Raw genomic sequence first — 20,613 nt, forward strand, 5'->3', positions numbered from 1 at the left:
GGCAGCCAAGCGAAGCAGAGCGGAGCAAAGCTGAGGCAGACGACCACCACTCTGTGCGTGTGTGCGCGCGCGCGGCAAAAGGTAACACAGAAGTCTAGCTTGCATAAGCGCCATGTGTTTTGTGTACTCATTCATCTGTGTGTGCACATGCGTGTCGCTATCTCCCCTCCACACCTTGCCCCACTGACAGCTTGGCAAGACCTGGCATTGGGGGAAGGTGGAGATGGAGGAGAAAGAGTTGGGGGGGGGTGAAGGGTAAAAGGTAGAGAGAGGAGAGGTGTTCGGGGGCAGCGCAGTGGCACATAGCAGGTGAGTGGGCAGGGAGGGAGGGAGGGAGGGAGCGATGGAGGCCAGGACGATTTGAGCATCACCGGGGGGATTATCTGTGTTTTCATGTTCTTCTGTCTTTCACCTGCTCACCCAACTCTGACTGGCCGGCTGGCTTACGGACTTACTGGCCAGCCAGGCATACCAAAACAATAACAAAAGAGGTCCCACCTCATGCATCTCCTCCCGCTATAGATTTGCACCGACTCACCCGCGGCCCTCGCTAGCTGGGTGATGGGCGATGCATCAATCTTTTCAGGGGCCATTCTTAAATCTGGCCGTTCTCGTTGACATTTGCTGTCTTGACTTTACACCTGCGACCCTGCGTATCATCATAAGCTGGAAGAATTCATTTAACCAGGTGTTTAGTGGGATGGAAAGTAATATTCTGGACTGTTATAGAGTGCTGCAGCTAAGCAAACAGTTGAAGGTGGTTGAAAATATTTGTTTTCTGGTCATTTCTCTAAAAAAATGTTAAAAAAAAAAAAAATCCTGTAAGTTATATTGTGTTGTGGAAATGACAGTGACCTCTAGGGACAGGTATTCTTTTCATGCAAAACACCTAAAATCCTAATATATCTTACAAACGCATGATACATTTAATTAAAACAAGATTTTTTATTTTTTTTTGTCATTTGTCCATAAAGTTACTATTGGATCCAATTTGATCTCAGTATTATGAGGGATTGAATGTCCAAAACGTGGCCCAGGGACAAAACCATATTTTATATAATAAAAATAATACTTGGTGTCAAGCATGTGTGGCAAAAATGGGATAAATTAAAGGACTATTTTATTTTATCTTATCTTAAAGGAAGCAAACGAAGAGGCAGAGAGTTGTTGCCCTTTAGATTGTAGTTTTTAGTACCGATTGTAACAGCAATTTAGTAAAATATAAAATCATATGTGCACATCCACAGAAATTCCCGCTCAATTTATTTATTTAACCAAGCACACCGGGAGTTTTAGTCCTCATATTACTGTTCCACCGCTGCAAACCTCTTCCTGTGATGGATTTACTTGACCAGTCTAGCCTTTACAGTGATTAGGCCTTGTTAGCGGTGAGGGGGACTCGGCTAATTGCTGCCTGTTAATTGAACACGGACTAATAGCACGACGATGGGCCATGAAACTAGCTGATGGGGGGTGAGCAAATAAAAAAAAAAAAAGGAGGGGTGAGCCTGAGGAAGAAATGAAAGAGCACGTCTTCCCTCTTATCAAAATATTATTTCAGTGGATTAATCCGTTTTTAATGTGTGTCTTTAGCGAGGCAAAAAAAAAAAATCCCTCTCTGCCTGCTCCAGCAGCCTTCGCTATCCTATCTCTCTCTCCTCTCTCTCTCGTTCTCTCTCTCTCTCTCTCTCTCTCAGCTCTCTGCCCCTTGAGTCTCTCATGCATTATGTAGTGATGATTATTACTTAATTACACATTAATAAATCCGCTTCATTTGCAGGACATTAAACGGGAGTTGAGCGCGTATGACAGGGAGATGGAGGAGAGCAGGAAGATCGGAGAGGGTGGCGTGGGAGGGGAGGAAGAGGGAGCGCTTACTTTTTTTTTTTTTTTTTTTTTTTTAGCGTTTATTTGGTTTGTTGAGTGTTGTTTGTTGCCGGTGGTGGAGCCAAATGAGCCCTTTGACCAAGAGGGAGAGAAGAAGGGGAGGTTGGATTTGCTGTTGGCGTGTGTTGAGCTAAGCTCTTTCGGGCTAATGACATCACTTCCACTCGATCTCCTCCTTTCTCCGTCTCTTGTCTGTTGCCGTTCTCTCGCTCTCTCGCTCTGCCCGTCTCTCACCTCTATGCATCCCCTCACGGTTTCATCCACCTTCCGCCAGTGTAAACAGATTTCATTCTTGCTCATATTCAGCTCCTGTTCGCACTTTATGTGGCTGTCACGGTTTAAAACCAGAAAATAAAAAACACACCCTCCATTTGAGTAATCTGGGACTGTTATATACTTGACATTTATGCTATAAAAATAAAAACAATCCATTATCAAAGTGGATTTAAATTACGTTGATTGACTAATCACGTAATGGACTAATGAATCCAGTCGTGCTCTACAACGTCTTACTTTTTATTAGGCCGGTTAGGGATGCATAATAATTGCTGTAAGTATGTGACTTAAATGTAATAAGAATCTCCGGGATAATAATTATTCATTGCCTGGAGTTAAAGTTATTGTCAATTAACCGCTCAAGACTTGAAGCTGCCAGTCTGCCAAATGTGGGTAAAAATTAATTGTGACTGGGAGATGTCTTCAAGTTACATGATATAGTTTTTGAATGTAATTATGACAGCCCCACAGAGGAAAAATAACATTTCAAATACCAGCCGCTCATGTGTGTGTGTGTAAGGACAGTGACTGCAGAAACTAATATTATCCCAGGAATTATTTAGCAGGAACCGTGTGGAGGATTGCATGGTGTGTACAATACAATACAGTACAGTTAATCTCTCGTTTCTCGTCTCCTGTCCGCCCCCCCACCCCCCCCCTCCTCTTTCTTCCCATCTGGCTTTACCATTAGAGTAGCTTTTAATGTCACCCTTTGGCAGACCACGAAGTCTTTCATAGGGTGACGGGCTCCTATAAAACTCGCAGACCCCAGCACATGTGGCTTGGATTACTTGGAGACAACAATGTTTTTCTGCAGGTACATCCGAGCGTATAAAAGGCTGGCTTCATTTTTATTAACACTAAAAATGGATATCTCATTTTATTTATTTTTTTTTGCTTGTGTGGCTATAAATAGTGCAACCATTGCGCGTGCAACCGCACCGAGTAACTCCTGTATAAAAAGCCTGTAGTGGCTTTGCATTAAGGCTTGCTGAACCATTAAATGGCTTTCTGAAAGCTTTGTTAGGAATTCCATTGACTCCTCAGTGGGGGGGGGTGTGGATTTGAGTTTTTGGTAGTTGTGTATGTGTGTGTGTTTTCTTTTTTTTCAATGGGACTAAACAAGCTAATGTAATTGGTGATTGGTGGAGTCCAGCAGTACGGCGCATTGAATGTTATGGACTCATGTGGATCTGCTTTCAATTAGAATCAAATCACGACACAATTGAAAGCCCTAATAAAAGGACACAATAAGTAGTGTAAGCCATTTTTTTACTGGAGGCAGAAAGCAAGTGCAGGTGTTTATAATAAAAGTATTGACGGCCGAGTTCCGTTCAGCTGCGTCTCCTTTCGGGGTTCTTACATAATTTCACACTGTTGCGGCTATCGGGAACATTTGCATAGCAGGGAGCTCAGCACGTCATTGTAATTCCGATGCTACAACTGCAGTCTCGATATCATATTTGTAACAGAAGGTGTTTTCATTTGATTTTGATTGTATTGCGAGGTTTTTTCTTCTTCCTTGCTCCTCCATAAATCAACACATTTCACAAAGATGGTACATGTAATAGGCTACGCTGTGTGTAGATGGCATATTTACATTTTTTTACATTCAGATTATTCCGTACACTGTATGTCTTGTGTTTTTTTTTGCATTTTGTCAGCGTTTCTTTATCGCTTCGTGACCTTTTTGACCCTTGAAATACCATATGAAAATAAATAAGAGCTGTGATCAACCAAATCAAACTGTGCTTTACAGTTCAACCAATAAAAAGCACAGTGCATGCATACCAGGCAGCTTTATTAGCCTTATAAGTTTATAAATAAACACAAACAGCTCCTTTTTTTTTTTTTTTTTTGCAGGATCGCAACACAGGCATGTTGCGTTGCCCAAAGTTTACGCTTGATTATTTAGTAATTTGTTTTAACAAAATGCAATCAGACACTGTGATTACTTTCACCTGGTGTGAGTTAGTGAGAAGTTTTCCCCCCTCCCACTGCCGAAAAGAATGATCTGGCTCTTTTTTTCCTTATAAACATAACACTGTCAGACAACCGCCTATTGACCGACCAATCCACTTGATGAATCCAAGCTAAAAAACGATTGTCAATCAAGTTGAACGGGTAAAATTTGGTTTCGTTTGCAATAATAGATGGAAGAAGGTCATAATCATCTGCTCGGCTCGGTTAGCCTTTTATTTCGCGTGCGCGTGGATTCATCCATGCATCTAGATAGGGTGAAGTCCCTCAGTGAGGTGTACATATGCCAGTGACAACTCCTTATCAGCGGCCAGCCTGGTGTGACCGTGCACGTGCGTGTGTGTGTGCGAGAGCGCGTGTCGGGAACAGGGCGTCATGGGCCAGGACTGTGCCATTGTAGCGGCTTAGCTAGCCTCGTTTATCAGCTGCAAACTCACTGGACCCTGACACACACCCGCCCCTCTGGAGACGCGCACATACACCAACGCGCGGTGTAGCAGAGCTTGCTGCGTGCTCTCGGATTTTAAGAAGAGAAAGATGATGCTGGTGTGACTGTACTCATGCGCACACACAAACACACACACACATAGTCAATCCAAACCTTGCTTGCCAAGCCTGCATCCCCCCACCGATAGATGGTCTCAGGGGACATGGGCCCTTCTAAGTTTCCTACACAACAGTCTCAACTAAGAGATCAGGGCTGTTTCTTTCTTCAGCTCTGACTGTTTGCCTGCATTGTTTTTCTTTGTAGTTTGTGGTGTTTGACTTGTAGTGTATGTTGTTGGATCCATGGCAGGTGTTTTTTTTAAATCAATCAATATGACCGGTCCAAGTCTGATGATATCTACGGTGAATTAGGTGGAACTGCTACTAGAACGGGAAATACTGGAATTTACATTCTCTATTTTCCTTCTCCACCACACACCTTGCCTTTTCCTCCGACATCCTTCACTCCTTCCTTCCCTTCTGCCAACCTCCCTCCCTCCACGATCTCACCCCCATCATTTCTTCATCCTATTCTGTACATTAAACATTAGTGGTGGGGGCAATTAGCAGTGCCCCTCTGCACACCTGGCTGATGCATAATATATTTATTGGGCTCTCCTCCCTCTCCCTCTGACATGCTCACACACACACACACACACACACACACACTGCTGTTGATGAAAGGATGACCTCTGGGAAATGTGGAATCTCTCCGTGTGTGTGATTGAGCTTTGAGCCCTCTGGCCTGACCTTGCATAACCTCCTGAGTTAGGCCAGGTCAAAAGTCACTGTTCAGGTTTTTTTTTTTTTTTTATCAGACAAAATAGTAATTGTTCTTTGTGAATTTTCTATTTCTGTATTGGTGCACCCTCTTGAAAACACATTTAAGGAACTTTTAGAGTACTGAGGAACCTAGACGGCGCAACCTGCTCACGGTGCGAGCCATTTATACTTGTGCGCTCGTCAGTCCGGCTCACTCTGTAACAACGGCACCCAAACGCTAGTCGGCGCTCTGTTGATTTTTGTTTCTACGTCCTGCAACAATGGCGACTGAAACCTTTGGTGAAATTTCAGCAAAACTGGCCTGAAACTTCAAGTCATACAAATGTCTGCATCTCCAAACCTCCTCAGTTAATCTTACCGGTTCTTTATTGATCCAAAAGAGAAGCACCCAGGAATACTAAAGCGGAAACACGCTACTACCAAGAGGATCAATCACAGCTCTTGTTATATTTCTGGGGAGGTGCACGCCAGTTAAGGGGTTAAGGTCTGCGTAGGGGCCTGCGTTGTCACCGTAACGTCTGTGTCAACTTAACGCAGAAGTCTGAACCGCCTATTATTTCTGTGTCCCTGTACTCATTAGATGTGATCAGCTAGATTAGACAAAACTTCTCACATAGCTCTGTCATTAAATCTTTAGGAAGATAAGCACGATAAAATAAGCACGTGCATTGCTTTTTAGTACTTGATACTCCTCCAAAAAGATGGGTTTATTTCCCCCTTATTCATTCATATTTTCGCCAGCTCGCTCTTGGCACTTGCAAGCGCACACATGCATTTGCACGTCGATACACAGCCACACAAACGCACCATGGACCCAGACTAATGTGCATTGTCCACAGAGCGTGGAGTCCTCCACAGAACAAGCTGCTTGTGTTGTGTTCCCTTTTTATTAAACACTCTGCCGGGCCTTTGTAGCGCGCCCCGCTATAGACCTACCAATGGTTCCTTTTAGTGCTTTAGAGTCTTCAGTTGGTTTTTCTAACTCCTTTCCTTTCACCTCCCAGTCAAAAGGCAAGGGCACCCCGCTGTGAGACACACAATAGAGCGAGCGAGAGCAGGGGAAAGTGAAAGAGCCGGGCAGTGAGAGAGAGAAATGCTCTGCCCTGACAAAGAAATTATTGAAATGCTCGCCAAGAAAATGTAATTTTCACTTGGTTTTGTATTTAAAACATTCGTTATTATTAAGTAAACTTTATAATTGTGAAGTAAATTAAGTTTGTAGGAATTTTTAGGAGAGCTGGAAATCAAAAGGACGCATTAAGGGAACATTTGTAATCAGACTTGCTTCGGAGACCTTTTGTGCACTTTAACGAGTGCACTTTGAGAAAAGTTAAGAGTGGCTTCATTTGTACCGGTCTGAGGCAACAGCGGAGGAGGAGGAGGACGAGGTGGTGTCTTTCCTCGTACGCCTGGCCTCTTATAAAAGCTTCATGGTTGCATCAAGACAGAATAAAACAGGGAGAGTGTGTTGGTGGAGAAGTGGTAGAGCAGAAAGAGAATAAGAGATCGCGTGGTGAGGGTTGGCGTGAAGGTGTGTGGCTGGGTTGCTCGGTGCCGGCCAGTTTTGAAAAATGCAGAAGTATCGTCTGCCTTGGACTCAGAGTTGATAGGGAGTCTGGGGACTAGCACACTCAGAAACCTCCTCTTCTGACCCCTAAAGAGTCAAATAACTATCTGAAGCAAATCTTATCTCCAACAAAGAGCAATTAGTTTAGCTTAGCCTGTAGCCTATAGATATTGTAGACTGTGCTGTTGTCAGTATAGACACTGATCAATTGCTGAGTCACTTATAAACCATATAGTTTATTGAATCAGTGCAACTATTATGAGTATAAGCCTTTATTTTACTCGTTATTTTCCCGACAATATTAGCTTATTGATCATTTTATCGGGCAGGACCGCAGAACTATCGGACGGCTTGGTTTTCCAACTTTTACTTTAAAGATTAAAAGTGGTCAAAAGCATTTAGTATTGAACTTAAAATATCTGAAGCAGCCAGTCTGAACCCTGGTATTTCGGGTCGTTCCGCAAATGGAAAGTGCAATTTATAAGATCCTTGATTACGCGTCTACTCCAACAAGCAAACAAACAGCCACGCTCCGAGCGCACATGCGGTGTGTGTGTGTATATTTTTCTTGTTGCTCCCAGAAGGAGCGTGACGAGCGAGTTAATCTGTCCGCCAGCGATGCGGCATGACACAAAGCTGTTTATTTCCCTCTTCCTCTCCGTCTTCTTCCCCCTCTCTCTCCCTCTCTCGCTTCTCTTGTAAAGCCTAATCAAGTTTGTATCAAGCTAAATAATGCCTTAGCGTGAAATTGGTGTCTTCAGTCAAAAAGCACTCCCGAGCCTGTAGTACAAGAGAAGGCAATTATGTGCCCCTCCTTCCTTCCCCTCTCCAACCTCCAGACTTCTCTGTTCGTGTTGTTCATGTAGTGTTGTGTGTGTGTGTGTGTGAATATGCTTGGACTGTAACTGTTATACCTGATAATTGGTCTCATCTCTTCTGGAATCTGCTCATATTGGAGCTCAATCTGTTAACGGTGAACTCTGTGCCTTTATTTGTACCAGTCTGTGGTGGCGAGTGAAGGCTGCTGGGGGAACTTCTAGTTCAGTTATTTCTGGAGCCCTCCCCAGAGTCAAGGTACTCCAGAGGAATGCTCTCCCTCTCCTCCTCCTGCCCTCTCCTCTCCTCTCTCTCTGTCCTACTCCTTATTTTTCTCCTTGCTGCCCTCCTTCACCTCTCATCCGTCCTCACCTCTGCCTCACCGCTTCCCTCTCTCGCTTCCCTTTTCTGTAATTCTTCCTCCGTCTTTTGAATCTCCCTTTTCCATTAGTTTCCCCTTCAAGTGTGCTTTATATCTCCGCGGGACATAGATGACGTAGCCTGCGCATGTATCCTACGCCGGTGCGAGCCATGTATACTTGGGCTTTTAGTTCCTACTTCCTGCTTCACTTTCGACAATGGCGACTGAAACTTTCGCCGGAATTTCGCCAAAAAACGAGTCATGCAAATGTTTGTATTGCCAAACCTGCTCAGTTAACCTTTCCCGCAATGTTTTCCACCATTATTGATCCAAAACAATCAATTAGAAATTTGCGGAGATGGAGAAGCAGCCGGAAATACTGAAGCGGAGGCACGGTACTACCAAGCAAACCAATCATAGCTCTTGCAGCCTGCGTCGCCGTGACTCGTAATTACATTTCTGGGTAGGTGCACGTCAGGCTACGGCGTTAGGGTCTACGTAGCGTCTGGGCTGTCGCCGTTTTGATGCCGAAGCTTTCCTTTTTCTCCTTTCTCCTCTACGCGTCTCTTCTGCTATCGATTCCTCTTCCCGCCACACTCTCTCTCTCTCTTTCTCTCTCTCTCTCTCTCTCTCTCTCTCTCTCTGACAGACAGAAAAACAAATGTCAGATCAGAGAGGCTCTTTAATCTCACGCTGTGTTGTTTGGCCCTGAACATCAACCCTGCTTGTCTCAGACTGAGAGTGTGTGTGTAAAAATGAGTGTTTTGCGCTCTTGATGTCGAGAGAGGTGAATTGTCGTGTGTTAATAAGCAGCTCTCAGTTTAAAAAAAGGAAAAAGACCTGTGTGTGTTTCCTTGTTTTTGTATGCAGATGACTTCATGCACGTTGCGTGTAATTATGTAGGATAATAATAAGTTGTACGCCCATATCAGAGATGCCGTTCCGTCTGTGTTTTAGGCTTTCATACTCGCCAATGATTTATTTTTTTTATTTTATACGCGTCCTTGAGATTTCACGTACACATCGTGTGTGTGTACGCCGTCCTGTGTTGTCGGGAGTACATGTATGTTTGACATAGGCATAGCAACTCAGCCGGGCATCACGGCGTGGTTTACAACCGCAGCGACCTCATATACAGAGAAGAAACAAAAGAGAAGGTGTGAAGGACGAGACTGAGGAGCAGAGGCATGAATAGCAAGAACGAAAAAGTTGCGAAGCCTGGAGAGGATTGCAAAAGCTGCGAACACAAAAATCAGATAGCAGAAACATTTTGGGCGGAAGGAGACGGGGGGGAGAGGGAGAGAGAAAAGGGAGAAGGACGAGGGAGGAAGTAGTAGAACGGAGAGACAGTGGAAAGGGAAAGATAGAGAGGGCGATGGAGCTTGTCCGCCAGGCTTTGTGTGGTTGTTGTTCTTTCTGTCTGCCGTCCATCCATCTAAGCCCTCTGCTAACTCTGTCCCTTTACACACACACACACACACACTCTCACAAACAAAAGCACGCATGCACACACACACACACACACTTGCACACTGTCCCAAACCTCAGACTAGCCTGGTGTTTCTGGCCAGTGGCTCAGTGCTTGTGATGTGTTTGTGTGTGTGTGTGTGTTTATGTATTTTAAGGCTGTTTTGTTCAGAATTGCAGGCAGGCAGAGAGAGCGGTTTTACTGCTGATAAAAGTATTTGGTTAATCAGCTTCTGTCCCCGTCCCCTGACTAGATGTGTGTTTTTTTTTTTTTGTGTGTGTGTGTGTGTGTGTGTGTGACACAAGCCATTGAAGTTGGGGTGGCTCCCGGGGGGCGGGCTGGGGATGTAGATTGGCATCAACCCTCGGCCAGTAGCCTCACAAATTCGTTCCTCGGGGACAGGAAGGGCAGCCAATGAGAGAGTCCTTCTGGAGCTGTAGGGAGAAAACGGGTTGTTTTTTTGGGGGGGGTCTATAGGAAGTGGGTTGGAGAGGGGAAGTAAGGGGGGAGAGGAAGTAAAAAGGGAGGGGGCTGAAGAGAAAAATGAGGATGAGAGGGAGAGACAGACAGATAAAGAGAGAGCGAGAGAGAGAGTCAGATGACAATTACCCTCTTGACTTCTGTCCAGCACTAGTTGTCAATCACACATCTCCTCTGGGGGGAAGGACCCGCCCATCATTGGCTACACTGACCCACATCCCGCCTCTTTGGGCTGCCCGGCCAGTACATGATTGGCCAAGTGACCCGTTCGTCACGGAGATCTGGGAACACCAGAGCCTTGGGCTGCTTTGGGAATAAATGGCCCTGATACTGTGCGTGCATGCATGTGTTGTTTAGGAGGAAAAAAGACAAAGGATTTTCTTAGCGAGGCTGTAACTGCTTTCATGGGACAGAGGAAGAGGAGGAAGAGGAGGAGGAGGAGGAGGAGGAGAAGGACAGAGAGAAGGGGAACAAGTTGTAATGTGGCAGACGAGGTGGGGGAACTGATGAAGGAAAGAAGAGACAGAGGGACGGAAGAGAAATTGAAAATAGGGGACGGAGAATTTGAGAAATAAGAGCAAAGTGTAGATGATGAACAGCGTAGTCAAAAGAGGAGCAAGGAAAGACAGAGTAGACAAATGAGAGAGGAGAAAAAGATGAGATTATAAATATACAAGGTAAAGATGGAGGTGGAGAGAAGAGTGGAGGTGGAGGTGTGCTGATTTGCTTTGTAGTTATGTGTGTGAGTGTGTTTGCATGTATGCATGCGGATAATTAATGACGGCAACTGTGCAAATATTTGTACATGAAAGCATCATCATGATGCTGATGCATAACTTCATTTTTGCTGCTCTACTTAAAAAAATCTTCTCTCCTCTCCGTGATTATATATATTGTGTTTTATGCATTAATTAACAAGGCTTTGTTTTCATAAGAAACTTCGTCACTGGTTGAAACTCCTCGTTGTCAGAAAACTTATCAGAAGCTCCCTGTTTTCCACCCACTGATGATTAGCCCTCGAACCCTGACCAACTTCCTTCCCCTACCACAAATTTTTTGTGGTGGAAAGTTGGTTTGGAACCGCTCACTCAGTTGGGAAATGATTATACTCTGGCAAAGATCTGCCGGCCCAATCAGATCGTTGTGAGCAGGCTTTATGCAGCGATGGGCAGAAGAGTAGTAGTCGGACATGTCATCTGAACACGGTGGTGTTGAATTTGTTTTCATCAAACTGGCTCCTATCAGTCGTAGGACTATCCAGTTGCGTGCGGTATTGGTTGAACCACGCACCATAATGAAATCCAAATGGGGTGTTCTGTGACTCATGCTCTGAACTATTGAGTCTTGCTGTGCCGGGCTAGAAGATGATTGGATGGGTGTGAACAAACAGAACAAAACCCCGATCATTAGTCCTTTACATTACTGCAATTTTCCCAGATGCTCTGCGGTCGTATAGATATTTGTTGGCTTCCTTCGATTATGCCACATGCACTCGAAGTTTCTCATATAAATGGCTTAACACTTTTGTAGAAGAGAATTCAGATGTTACGTTGGGAATTATTTATAATTAATTATGCTCTCTCCTTTACCCATGTGTAAATATATTTAGTGGGGGGCTAAAATTAGAAGCTGCAGATGGAGCTCACATAGTGTTCCCGGGCTGTACGACGGCTACAGGTGTTGAAAATATGAAATGGAGGAGAAAGATTTTCTCACATTACATAAACATGTCATGTCTGCTCATGGCTTATGGTTCAGCTCACTCAAATCTGGATCAAACAATGTGAAGTCTTTTTTAACCTGGACACTTGAATACTGGGAAATTCTGCATTGCATATCGGGCCCTACTTTGCATATGCATGTAAATGTGTGTGTGTTTAGTCACTGTGGACATCCTGGTCTAATTGTATGCCTGATTGGCTAATGAACCGTGGCAGCCCATTACAGTGCAGACAGGAGTTTTGTGCTGCAGGGTAGCAGCTTGTGCGTGTCATGCATCTGATTTTATTCTCGATGCTGTGTCGTCTGCAGGTGAGTCTGTAGCCGATCGTGCTTATTGTCTTCCGTCTTGTGTTTGTGTGTGTTGAGACAGAATGGATTAAGAGAAGCTCTTGTCTGCAACGGCTTTCCTGCTCTGAGCTCAGCGTGTTCACACGCAATGAAAACATCCAAGTGACGTTAAGTCTTTTGCAAACCGAGGAATTACGGTTTATCTCGTAGATGCATCCAAAGACAGCAGGGGCTACCGCAAACGTAAAGACAAATCTAAAACTTTACCTTTGATGCTGCTGCTGCCACCTGCAAGACTTTAGCTGTCAAATGAAAAAGAAATAGTTCATATTTATATTAATGCCGTCACACTGAGATCCCTTCTTCGCTTTTCTCGTGAACAGTACCTGACTTTGTTTGGTGATCTTTGTTGAAACACACATCGGGGCACGCGGAGAGGCAAGGTTGGATTTCTTTTGTATGGATGCTCCAAGGGTTCCCAGAAGCATCCTTCTTACAAAGCGTCACAATCACACGCTCGCATGTGTCATGCTCCAGGGTTTTCATTTTTCTTTATTTCTGCCGTGTGTGTGTGTGACATGCTGTCGAGTGCAGATAGTTTGATCTTTAGCCTTCTGCTGTCTCAATAATTACTACCTTGCCAGCCAGTACGCTTCTTTCCTGAGTGTGTTTAGAAATGCCTTTGTGTGGGGGTGTGTGTGTGTGTGTGTGTGTGTGTGTGTGTGTGAATGTGAATATGTTAGTGCTCGGTGATATCACCAGAAATCAAAATCACAATTAAAAGTTACATATAGACATGAATCTGCACAAGCTTCTCCTTTTACTAATCCTCTGTGCTTTGCAGTTCGTTAAAGTTGAAGTTGTACAAAGTCTGCAGAAAGTCATTTAACATCCTAAAATAAGAACACCTCTCCCTGCTAATTGGCATATTTCGACTTAAAAAAAAACCAACTCACAGGTATTTATAACACCCGTCACCTTTTTCGTGCCTTAGAAATGATAGCCTGTGCTAACGGGGAGTGTTAAAGGAAGTGAGATTTACTGTAGGTGGCAAAGAAATGCACAGACTAGAGAAGAGATGTATTAATTGGATATCTAGAATTCTGTATTTTTTTTTTTTTGTTTCCACAAGCTGTACACCAACTACAAGTATACACACGTGTTGCACCACCTTTTTGTGCTCGTTCAGTATCTGTAAGCATGCCAAACCCTTCCCACAAACACGCAGACATATATAGACCCCCCCACCGACCCCCTGGTGTGCGCAGGGTTCACAGAAACGGTGTGTGTGTGTCTCCGAGGACAGGGCGAGGGTATCTGAATCTAAATAAAGCTATGTGTGCTTGGCTAATGAAACACACTGTATTCCCCGCTTCCTCATCAGGAAAAACGGGCTTTTATCCTTAGCAGAATAACCTGAGCATCTAGGTGTTTCTAACACCCAAAAAAGTGTTTTATTTTTGTTATAAATTTAGCTTTTGTTGTGTTGCAGAGAATCCATGTAACAACAAGATTAGGGAAGCCCTGTTCAGGCAGAGTGTAGTCACAGCAGGGAGCCCTGCTTGTCAAAAACAGAAACCTTTGATTCAAATCTCTGTCCATAAGTGATACAAGTCCCTCTTTTCATGCAGTCTTCGGCAAGATTCTTCCTCTTTCTCAGTCAAAGTCAGCGAGGATATTGTCAGGGCGCTACATAATCTTTACATTACATAATCTTTATCTTTGCATTCTCCATTTCTAAATACATAAAGGTAACACTAATACACTGTTATATTAATTAATCTTGCGACACATGGTTCATTTAAGAGCTGATATGCTAAAGGTATTTTATAGGTAATCTCTTTTTATTAGCTTATAGGAAGTACTTTTTATTTTTCTTCTGGTTTTCTCCTTTCATAGCTTGTCTCGTGTGTGTGTGTGTGTGTGTCTGCTGTGTTTGGCAGACTCGTTCGTCATAGTGGGAGGTCTCTATGTGCACGTAGACGCAGACACTCAGCCTTCGAGTAAAAATCCCGTGTGTCGTCAGTGCACGCGTGTGTGCGTGCGAGCAGTTGCGTGTGTGTGTGTGTGTGTTCGTACGTGTTTGTCCGGGGATCCATTAGTCTGTTATTAGCACACTGTGGGTCCACATCTGGCCCTCAAAACCAGCTCCAGCCTCAGATACTCAAAGGGATGCTTCAGACTTAATCCAAATCCTTGAGTCTTGACTCAGGTTTGTTTCTTAAGGTTTTGTGTGTGTGTGCGTGTGTGGGAGGGGGGAGTCGGTCTCGCAGTACATTCATTTAAACGAGTCGACCTCTGGAACTCGCTGGAAACAAACCTCACAGCCACTGTTTTGAGATGGACTCAAGGCTGAAATTATTTAGTAACTTTCTAACTTTCACGAATTTTACGGAAAATTATCTTGGGTCTGAAAAAGTTTGGCTCTCTTGGATGCATATGTGAAAACTGCTGCGCTGAAATATATTTTTGTTTGTTTTCTAGCCCCGGCCACAGCGTCTTATTTCTGGCTGTCGGTGCTGCAGACAGCGTAGGCCTTCTCTGCTTTGGTGCACCTCTGCACATACAAGGCAGCAGCGTGTTGTTTTTATCTCGGTTCTACAATTGTTTTCAAGTTATGCGCAGAGCTACATTTAGTCTGTGTATGCTTTTGTGGCGCAGAATAAACAAAGCTGTTGTCTTTGCAAGTAAATCAAAAAAAAAAAAGTACTATATTTTTGTGGAAGAAGTGCTCTGAAGTTGTTGTGGTTTTTATATTTGTTCTCGCTCTGGGTCCAGTTTTGGCTCAGTACTAGTAATTTGTTCCTCTAGTCAAAATACTTTCTCAAAATTTCATAACTCAAAACAGACCAACACCTCAGGAGCAAGATTTTTTATTTCTTTTGATCGTAATTAGATTTCTTTTGCCAAAAGAAATGCTCCTAATATTTTGATATGTGTCAGAATAACCAACATTTATGCAGCAGAATTATTGTTTTTTTGTTGGATTTATGTTTTTAGTAAATGTGATTAATTATTATTCATATTACAGAGATTGATACAGAGAAAAGCCTGGTCTCTGTTTTCATTGGATGTCATTTTGTACTCCTTGGCCCTCTGAAAAGCTTCAATTGAATCTCACAAAGAAGTATTAGTGTTATACATCATTTTTTCCCCCCATATGCATTTGTCTGTGTGTCTGTTTGTGGTTATTATTCATCATATTCACAAACCACTGGTTACTATGGGCTCACAGCAAATTATTTGACATAAAAGTATGAGTGTAAGCAACCAAAGAAGTGTGAATCCTTTTTTTTCTGGTGGCCAGGTTATTATGACCGGGCTGTAGCTTGTCTTCTTGTCGTCCAGGCGGACCTGTCTCTAATGGCTGCGACACACAAAGCCAACATCTGGTCAGTCAGTGTTGGGCAGTTGTCGAGCTTCTGTCTGGTGCCCTACTTTTTTCATTGTGTCCCTCACCGTTGGCATTAGCCGGACCCCTGTCGCTACCTTTTTTCGAGCAGTCGGTAAAAGAGGTCACTCTGATCTTCTTTTCAACTTGGCGAACAAGCGTATGAGAGGAGAGGCGGAAGTGATTTGGACGTTTACAGATGTTTTCATGATGACGAGGCCATCAGGAATGAAAAGAAAATTGAAGACCCACTAAACGGCAAAGATTGAGAAGAGGCCAGTTCTGCAGCGCTTCATTGCTAGTCCAAGCTCTCTGCTCTTTTGAACGACAAATAAAGACTACTTACACCTGCTGGTTAAGGGGCAACTCTCTTTATCTACATTATAGGTCTTTATGTGCAGAACTCCTTGCAACTTGCAGTTCACCAGAAATCAGCGCTTCCTTGCAAGCCACGAGCATCTCCTCTGGTCTTTGTTGAGTTCTTGTCTGAAATCAACAGATGCAACTGCAACTCCCAGGCGTTGACCACCAACCAACCATCAATCAGGACTCATTGTAATAGTCCAAATACTGACACTTCACTTTTACAAAGCAGCAAAAAAGTAAAGAAAAGAAAGTTTCAAAATGGCTTCATTGGTCATTTTCCAGCATGCCTGGCAACATCATAATTGTGATGAATATGAACAATGCAACAATGCAATGTTGACATATACATCGATCAGGCATAACATTACCACCTTCCTAATATTGTGTAGGTCTCCCTTGTGCTTCCAAAACAGTTGGGACTCATCAGAGAATGGACGTGGGCCTTCTGAGGGTGTCCTGTGGTGTCTGGCAACACAATGTTGTTAGTGGGGGGGCCTTCGAGGGGAGGGGCCTCTGTGGATCATCCCACAGATACTTGATCAGTTTGGGATCGAGTGAATTTGGAGGCCAGGTGAACACCTTGTGCTGTTCTCCATGTTTTTTTTTTTGCGTTGTTCCTAAAGTGTTTTTGTGTGTGTGCCTGTGTCAGGCTGCATCCTGCTGGGGGATGTCTGCTGCCAAGCATCAAGGAGTGTCATTGCTATGGGGTGGGGGTGCCTGGTCTGGTCTATGTGGGTGCCTCATGTCTAAGTAACATCCACATGAATGAATGCCAGGTCCAAAAGTTTCCCAGTAGAACTTTGAATTGTCACGAGATGGTCAATGTTATTTACTTCTCCTCTCAGTGATCATAATATTGTGGCTGATCAGTTTACATGCTAGTTGGACATTGCCTGTAGCATTTACAGTGCATTCAAATGCAACTTTATGGCTTATGCACTGTCTGCATTTGTTGCCAGTAGTTATTTGATGCCAGTTTGATGCTCCATGTTCTGACCTCTCCTATAAATCATGTTAAATTGTAGTTCTTGTAGCGTTAATGGAAATAAAAAAGGCCCAGAAGAAACTGAACATCCACATTCTTGTTGACTGAATGTTTTTATGGTTGTTTTGCACATGAAGTCATGTCAACAATGGTCCTCCAAGACAAAGGCACACCTCAACACTTTGTTTTTCCTCTAAAAAGGAACACTTCACTGATTTATAACTTCTTGTTTTGATCCGAGCTTTCTGGCTCAGGTTTGTTGTGAGGATGGGGCGGGTCAAGAGGGAGCTGACGAGGACACGGAGTGAGCAATGTGAGGAGGGGATGTAAAGAGCTGGATGGGTGGAGGTCACTGGTGAGAGCAGGATGAGAGCAAAGGATTGAGAAGGATCAGAAGCAGAGGTGAGTGAGCGAGAAGCGAGGAACTGCGTGTTGCGGAGGGGGTGAACAGGAAATCCCATTGTGTGGTGGCTCCAGCCATTTCCTGTTTGTGTGCCAGCTGCACTTCCCCCCTTTCTGTTGTACCCAGGAAGTCGGTATCACATTCCAGCTCTGATCAGTGTGTGAATGTGTCAGAAGATCCCAGGACATTGTCATTGTCAGTACCTGCATGTTTGCTGCTTCCCCCGTCTATTTTTAGGTTTGTTAAAGCACATATGTTGCAGCGGACTCCACAATCCAACATTAAACCTGTTAATAAACTCTAGTTGTCATGGTTTGTTGAGACCACCTGGACCTTGAATGCAAAATTGATTTAGAGAACCAGCAGAGGATTGTATTACTGAAAAAGTCAAGTGGAAGCTTTGAGATTAATAAAACCACCTAGAGTTGTCGAATAGTGAGCGTTTGTGAGTCCAAATTCCATGCAACTGACAATTAATGAGTGATTTGATTCTTATTTATTTAATTAACTGGTCTGTGAAGCCCAAGGCGACAATAATAAGATGTTTTGTCCAGCTGAGTGCTTGAATCTGAAGAGCTGGAGCCAAACGAATGTTTTCCACATTTGTTTAATCAATTAATCAAAATGTCTGCTATTAAATGTTATTCGATCTGAATTAGATTAAGCTCAGTTTTTGTCTTGTGCTTTTGACCTGTAACGTTTGACCGACTCTCCGTTTCGTCTCACGTTTTACATGTCTCGCTGTCTCTGTCCTTCTTTTCTTCTCAGCGGTAGAAGAAGGGGAGTCCTCAGAGTGCGGAGGGACCTGGGAAGAATCAACTGTCCAGACAGGTTAGTGTGTAGAGACGCACACAATGCGCACACACTCGCCGACTTTCCAGGCCCCGGCTGTCAGATCCACGCAAGACACACACACTTACACAATTTGTAATATCAGCTCCGTGTGATTTATGACGACCGGCTCGGAGGGACATCGCGGAGAAGAAAGTGGAAAACACGGGGAGAGAGGAAGGGTGGTGGAAGTATTAAGAGAGGGAAAAATAATACGAGGGAAAAAGAGGAAATTTAAAAAGAGAGAGCGAGAGAGAGAGAATGATCGGGAAATGTGGAACGAGACGGAGAACTCGGTCTCAGGAGTCTGAGCTGAATGGAAAGAGATGACGGTGGAGGGGGGACAAGGGAGAGATTTGTGTGCTTTTTCACTGCTCTCTGTGGTCTCTTGATATCCTGGGGGAAGTCAGAGAGATGGTAGAACTTGTCTTTCGTTTTTGTTCTTTTCTCAGATTTTGTTTTTCCTTGTGGTTTCTCCAAACCGACTTGCCTATTTTCTGTCTCTCCGTCGCTCTCTCCCCCCCTCCTCCATCTTCCCTTCTCTCTTGTGTCCACACCGAGATGGAAATTATCCTCAGTTGCCCTTTTGCCGTGATGGAAAATGAACAGCTCTAAATCAGCTCTGAGGTGCATTTATGAAACGAGATTTGCGTCTAAGCTGAAATATGGCTCTTATTTGTTTGCGTTTAGATGGATAGATCTTTTATTTATTTCTTTAGAGCTCACATTTCCACACAAAACACATCATTTAACCATAAAACCAGAAGTTAAGATCAATCAGTTTGAAGTTCTGGTTAATTATTTTTAACTGTTGCTGCGTTTATGAATCAGTGGACAAACTCTGTGTCTTTAGTAGTTTAGACTTGACAAGTTCGACTTATCAGCCACAACATTAAAACCACTGACAGGAGAAGTAAATAACATTGACCATCTTTTGTCAATTCAGTGTTCGGCTGGAAAACGTTTGGACCTGGCATTCATTCATGTGGATGTTACTTAGACATGTAGCACCCACCTAGACCAGACCAGGCACCCCCACCCCATAGCAATGACACTCCTTGATGGCAGCAGGATGCAGCCTGACACAGACACACACACAAAAACACTTTAGGAACAAAAAACATGAAGAACAGCACAAGGTGTTGACCTGGCCTCCAAATTCACTAGATCCCAAACTGACATTTTGTTGCCAGACACCACAGGACACCCTCAGAAGGCCCATGTCCATTCTCTGATGAGTCACAACTGCTTTGGAGGCACAAGGGAGACCTACACAATATCAGGAAGGTGGTCATAATGTTATAGCCGATCTGACTACCCCAAATCCACACAAATTTCCTCCCGATCTGTCCTCAATAAAACAGACGGGGCAAGAACACATCCAGGCACTTAGGCTGTACTTGTGTGTACTTCGAATTGGAACAGTTTTGCTCTTGCGTCATTATATGCAGCTTTTTTCCTTGATTAGCCAATTAAATGAAACTTTAATTGCTGTGACGTCTTGAAGTTAACAGTTCACGGCTCTAGAAGACAGCGAAAGCCAATAATTATTCACATTTGAGAAGCTAAAAGCTGTGGATATTTGTTGTTGTGGCGTCATTATCAGTAGATGTATCGGTGTCACTGATCCCATGCTCTGTCGGGTCCTTACGTCAGCCAAGGCACGACGAGGATATTAACATTCTCCTCAACGTAGACATTCTCCAAACCGTGGCAAAAAACAGTTGGACTAGTGTAGGTGTTTGTCAGCTGTAGCTAGTTTTTCTGCTCCGGTTTGCAGCCTATCAGAGAACAGTTAAACATTTCCTCTGACTGGATCCCAGCAGGGAAATAAGATACTGCTGAATGTGGTAAATATGCAGTTATCTCTCTCTCTGCCTCTCCTGCCCCGTCTCTCACTAAGCTCTATAGGGATAGGAGGATAGGAAAGTATGACCCTTGGGGTGTCTATGACGTGCTGAACCCTCCCATCTGTGCACCCCCCCTCCTCTCTTCTAAAAACCTGTGCTAACTCTCCTCCAGGGGCCACTATGCAGGTCTGCGTGAGTGTGTGTGTGTTAAGGGGGGTGCTGACTGTGGTCCTGGGTGGCTCACTAGAACTGCTGTGTGTGTCAGTTCCTGCAGGAAGCTAGAGTCCCATGACACACACATGAGCACACACACACACACACACACACACACACACCTATCTAAAACTCTTCCTCCCTTAAAAACACACTGTCCCATATTCCCTTACTCAGCGCCACTCTTTCAATTTGGATTTTACCATCAATTCCCCGTCTCAGCATCTCGTTCTCTTCATTTCACTGCACGTTCCCCTCTTTCTATCTGCCCTTGTTTCTTTTATTTCTCGCCGTCTATGCCCCATAACTTTATATTGCATCTGTGCTCATATTAGTATAAGTATGTGTGAGTGAGGAGGAGGAGGAGGAGCGAAGAGTGAGAATCCCCTTATTCAAGCAGATTAAAAAGAAAAAAGACCTGGTTTCCTTTACTCCCTGGGAGATGGTGTTGACAAGGACT

General features: G+C 44.0%; 1 protein-coding gene across 1 annotated transcript in view; it reads left to right on the top strand.

Moving 5' to 3' along the window:
- Window positions 1–20,613, top strand: part of znf423 (zinc finger protein 423) — a 137,898-nt gene that overhangs the window by 3,994 nt on the left and 113,291 nt on the right. Inside the window, exon 2 of the mRNA XM_084555210.1 lies at window positions 18,028–18,090. Coding sequence (XP_084411336.1) covers window positions 18,028–18,090 — 63 coding nt within the window. The remainder of the gene's footprint in view (window positions 1–18,027; window positions 18,091–20,613) is intronic.

The sequence above is a fragment of the Chelon labrosus genome (assembly GCF_963514085.1).
Source record: "Chelon labrosus genome assembly, chromosome: 11".
Taxonomy (NCBI): domain Eukaryota; kingdom Metazoa; phylum Chordata; class Actinopteri; order Mugiliformes; family Mugilidae; genus Chelon; species Chelon labrosus.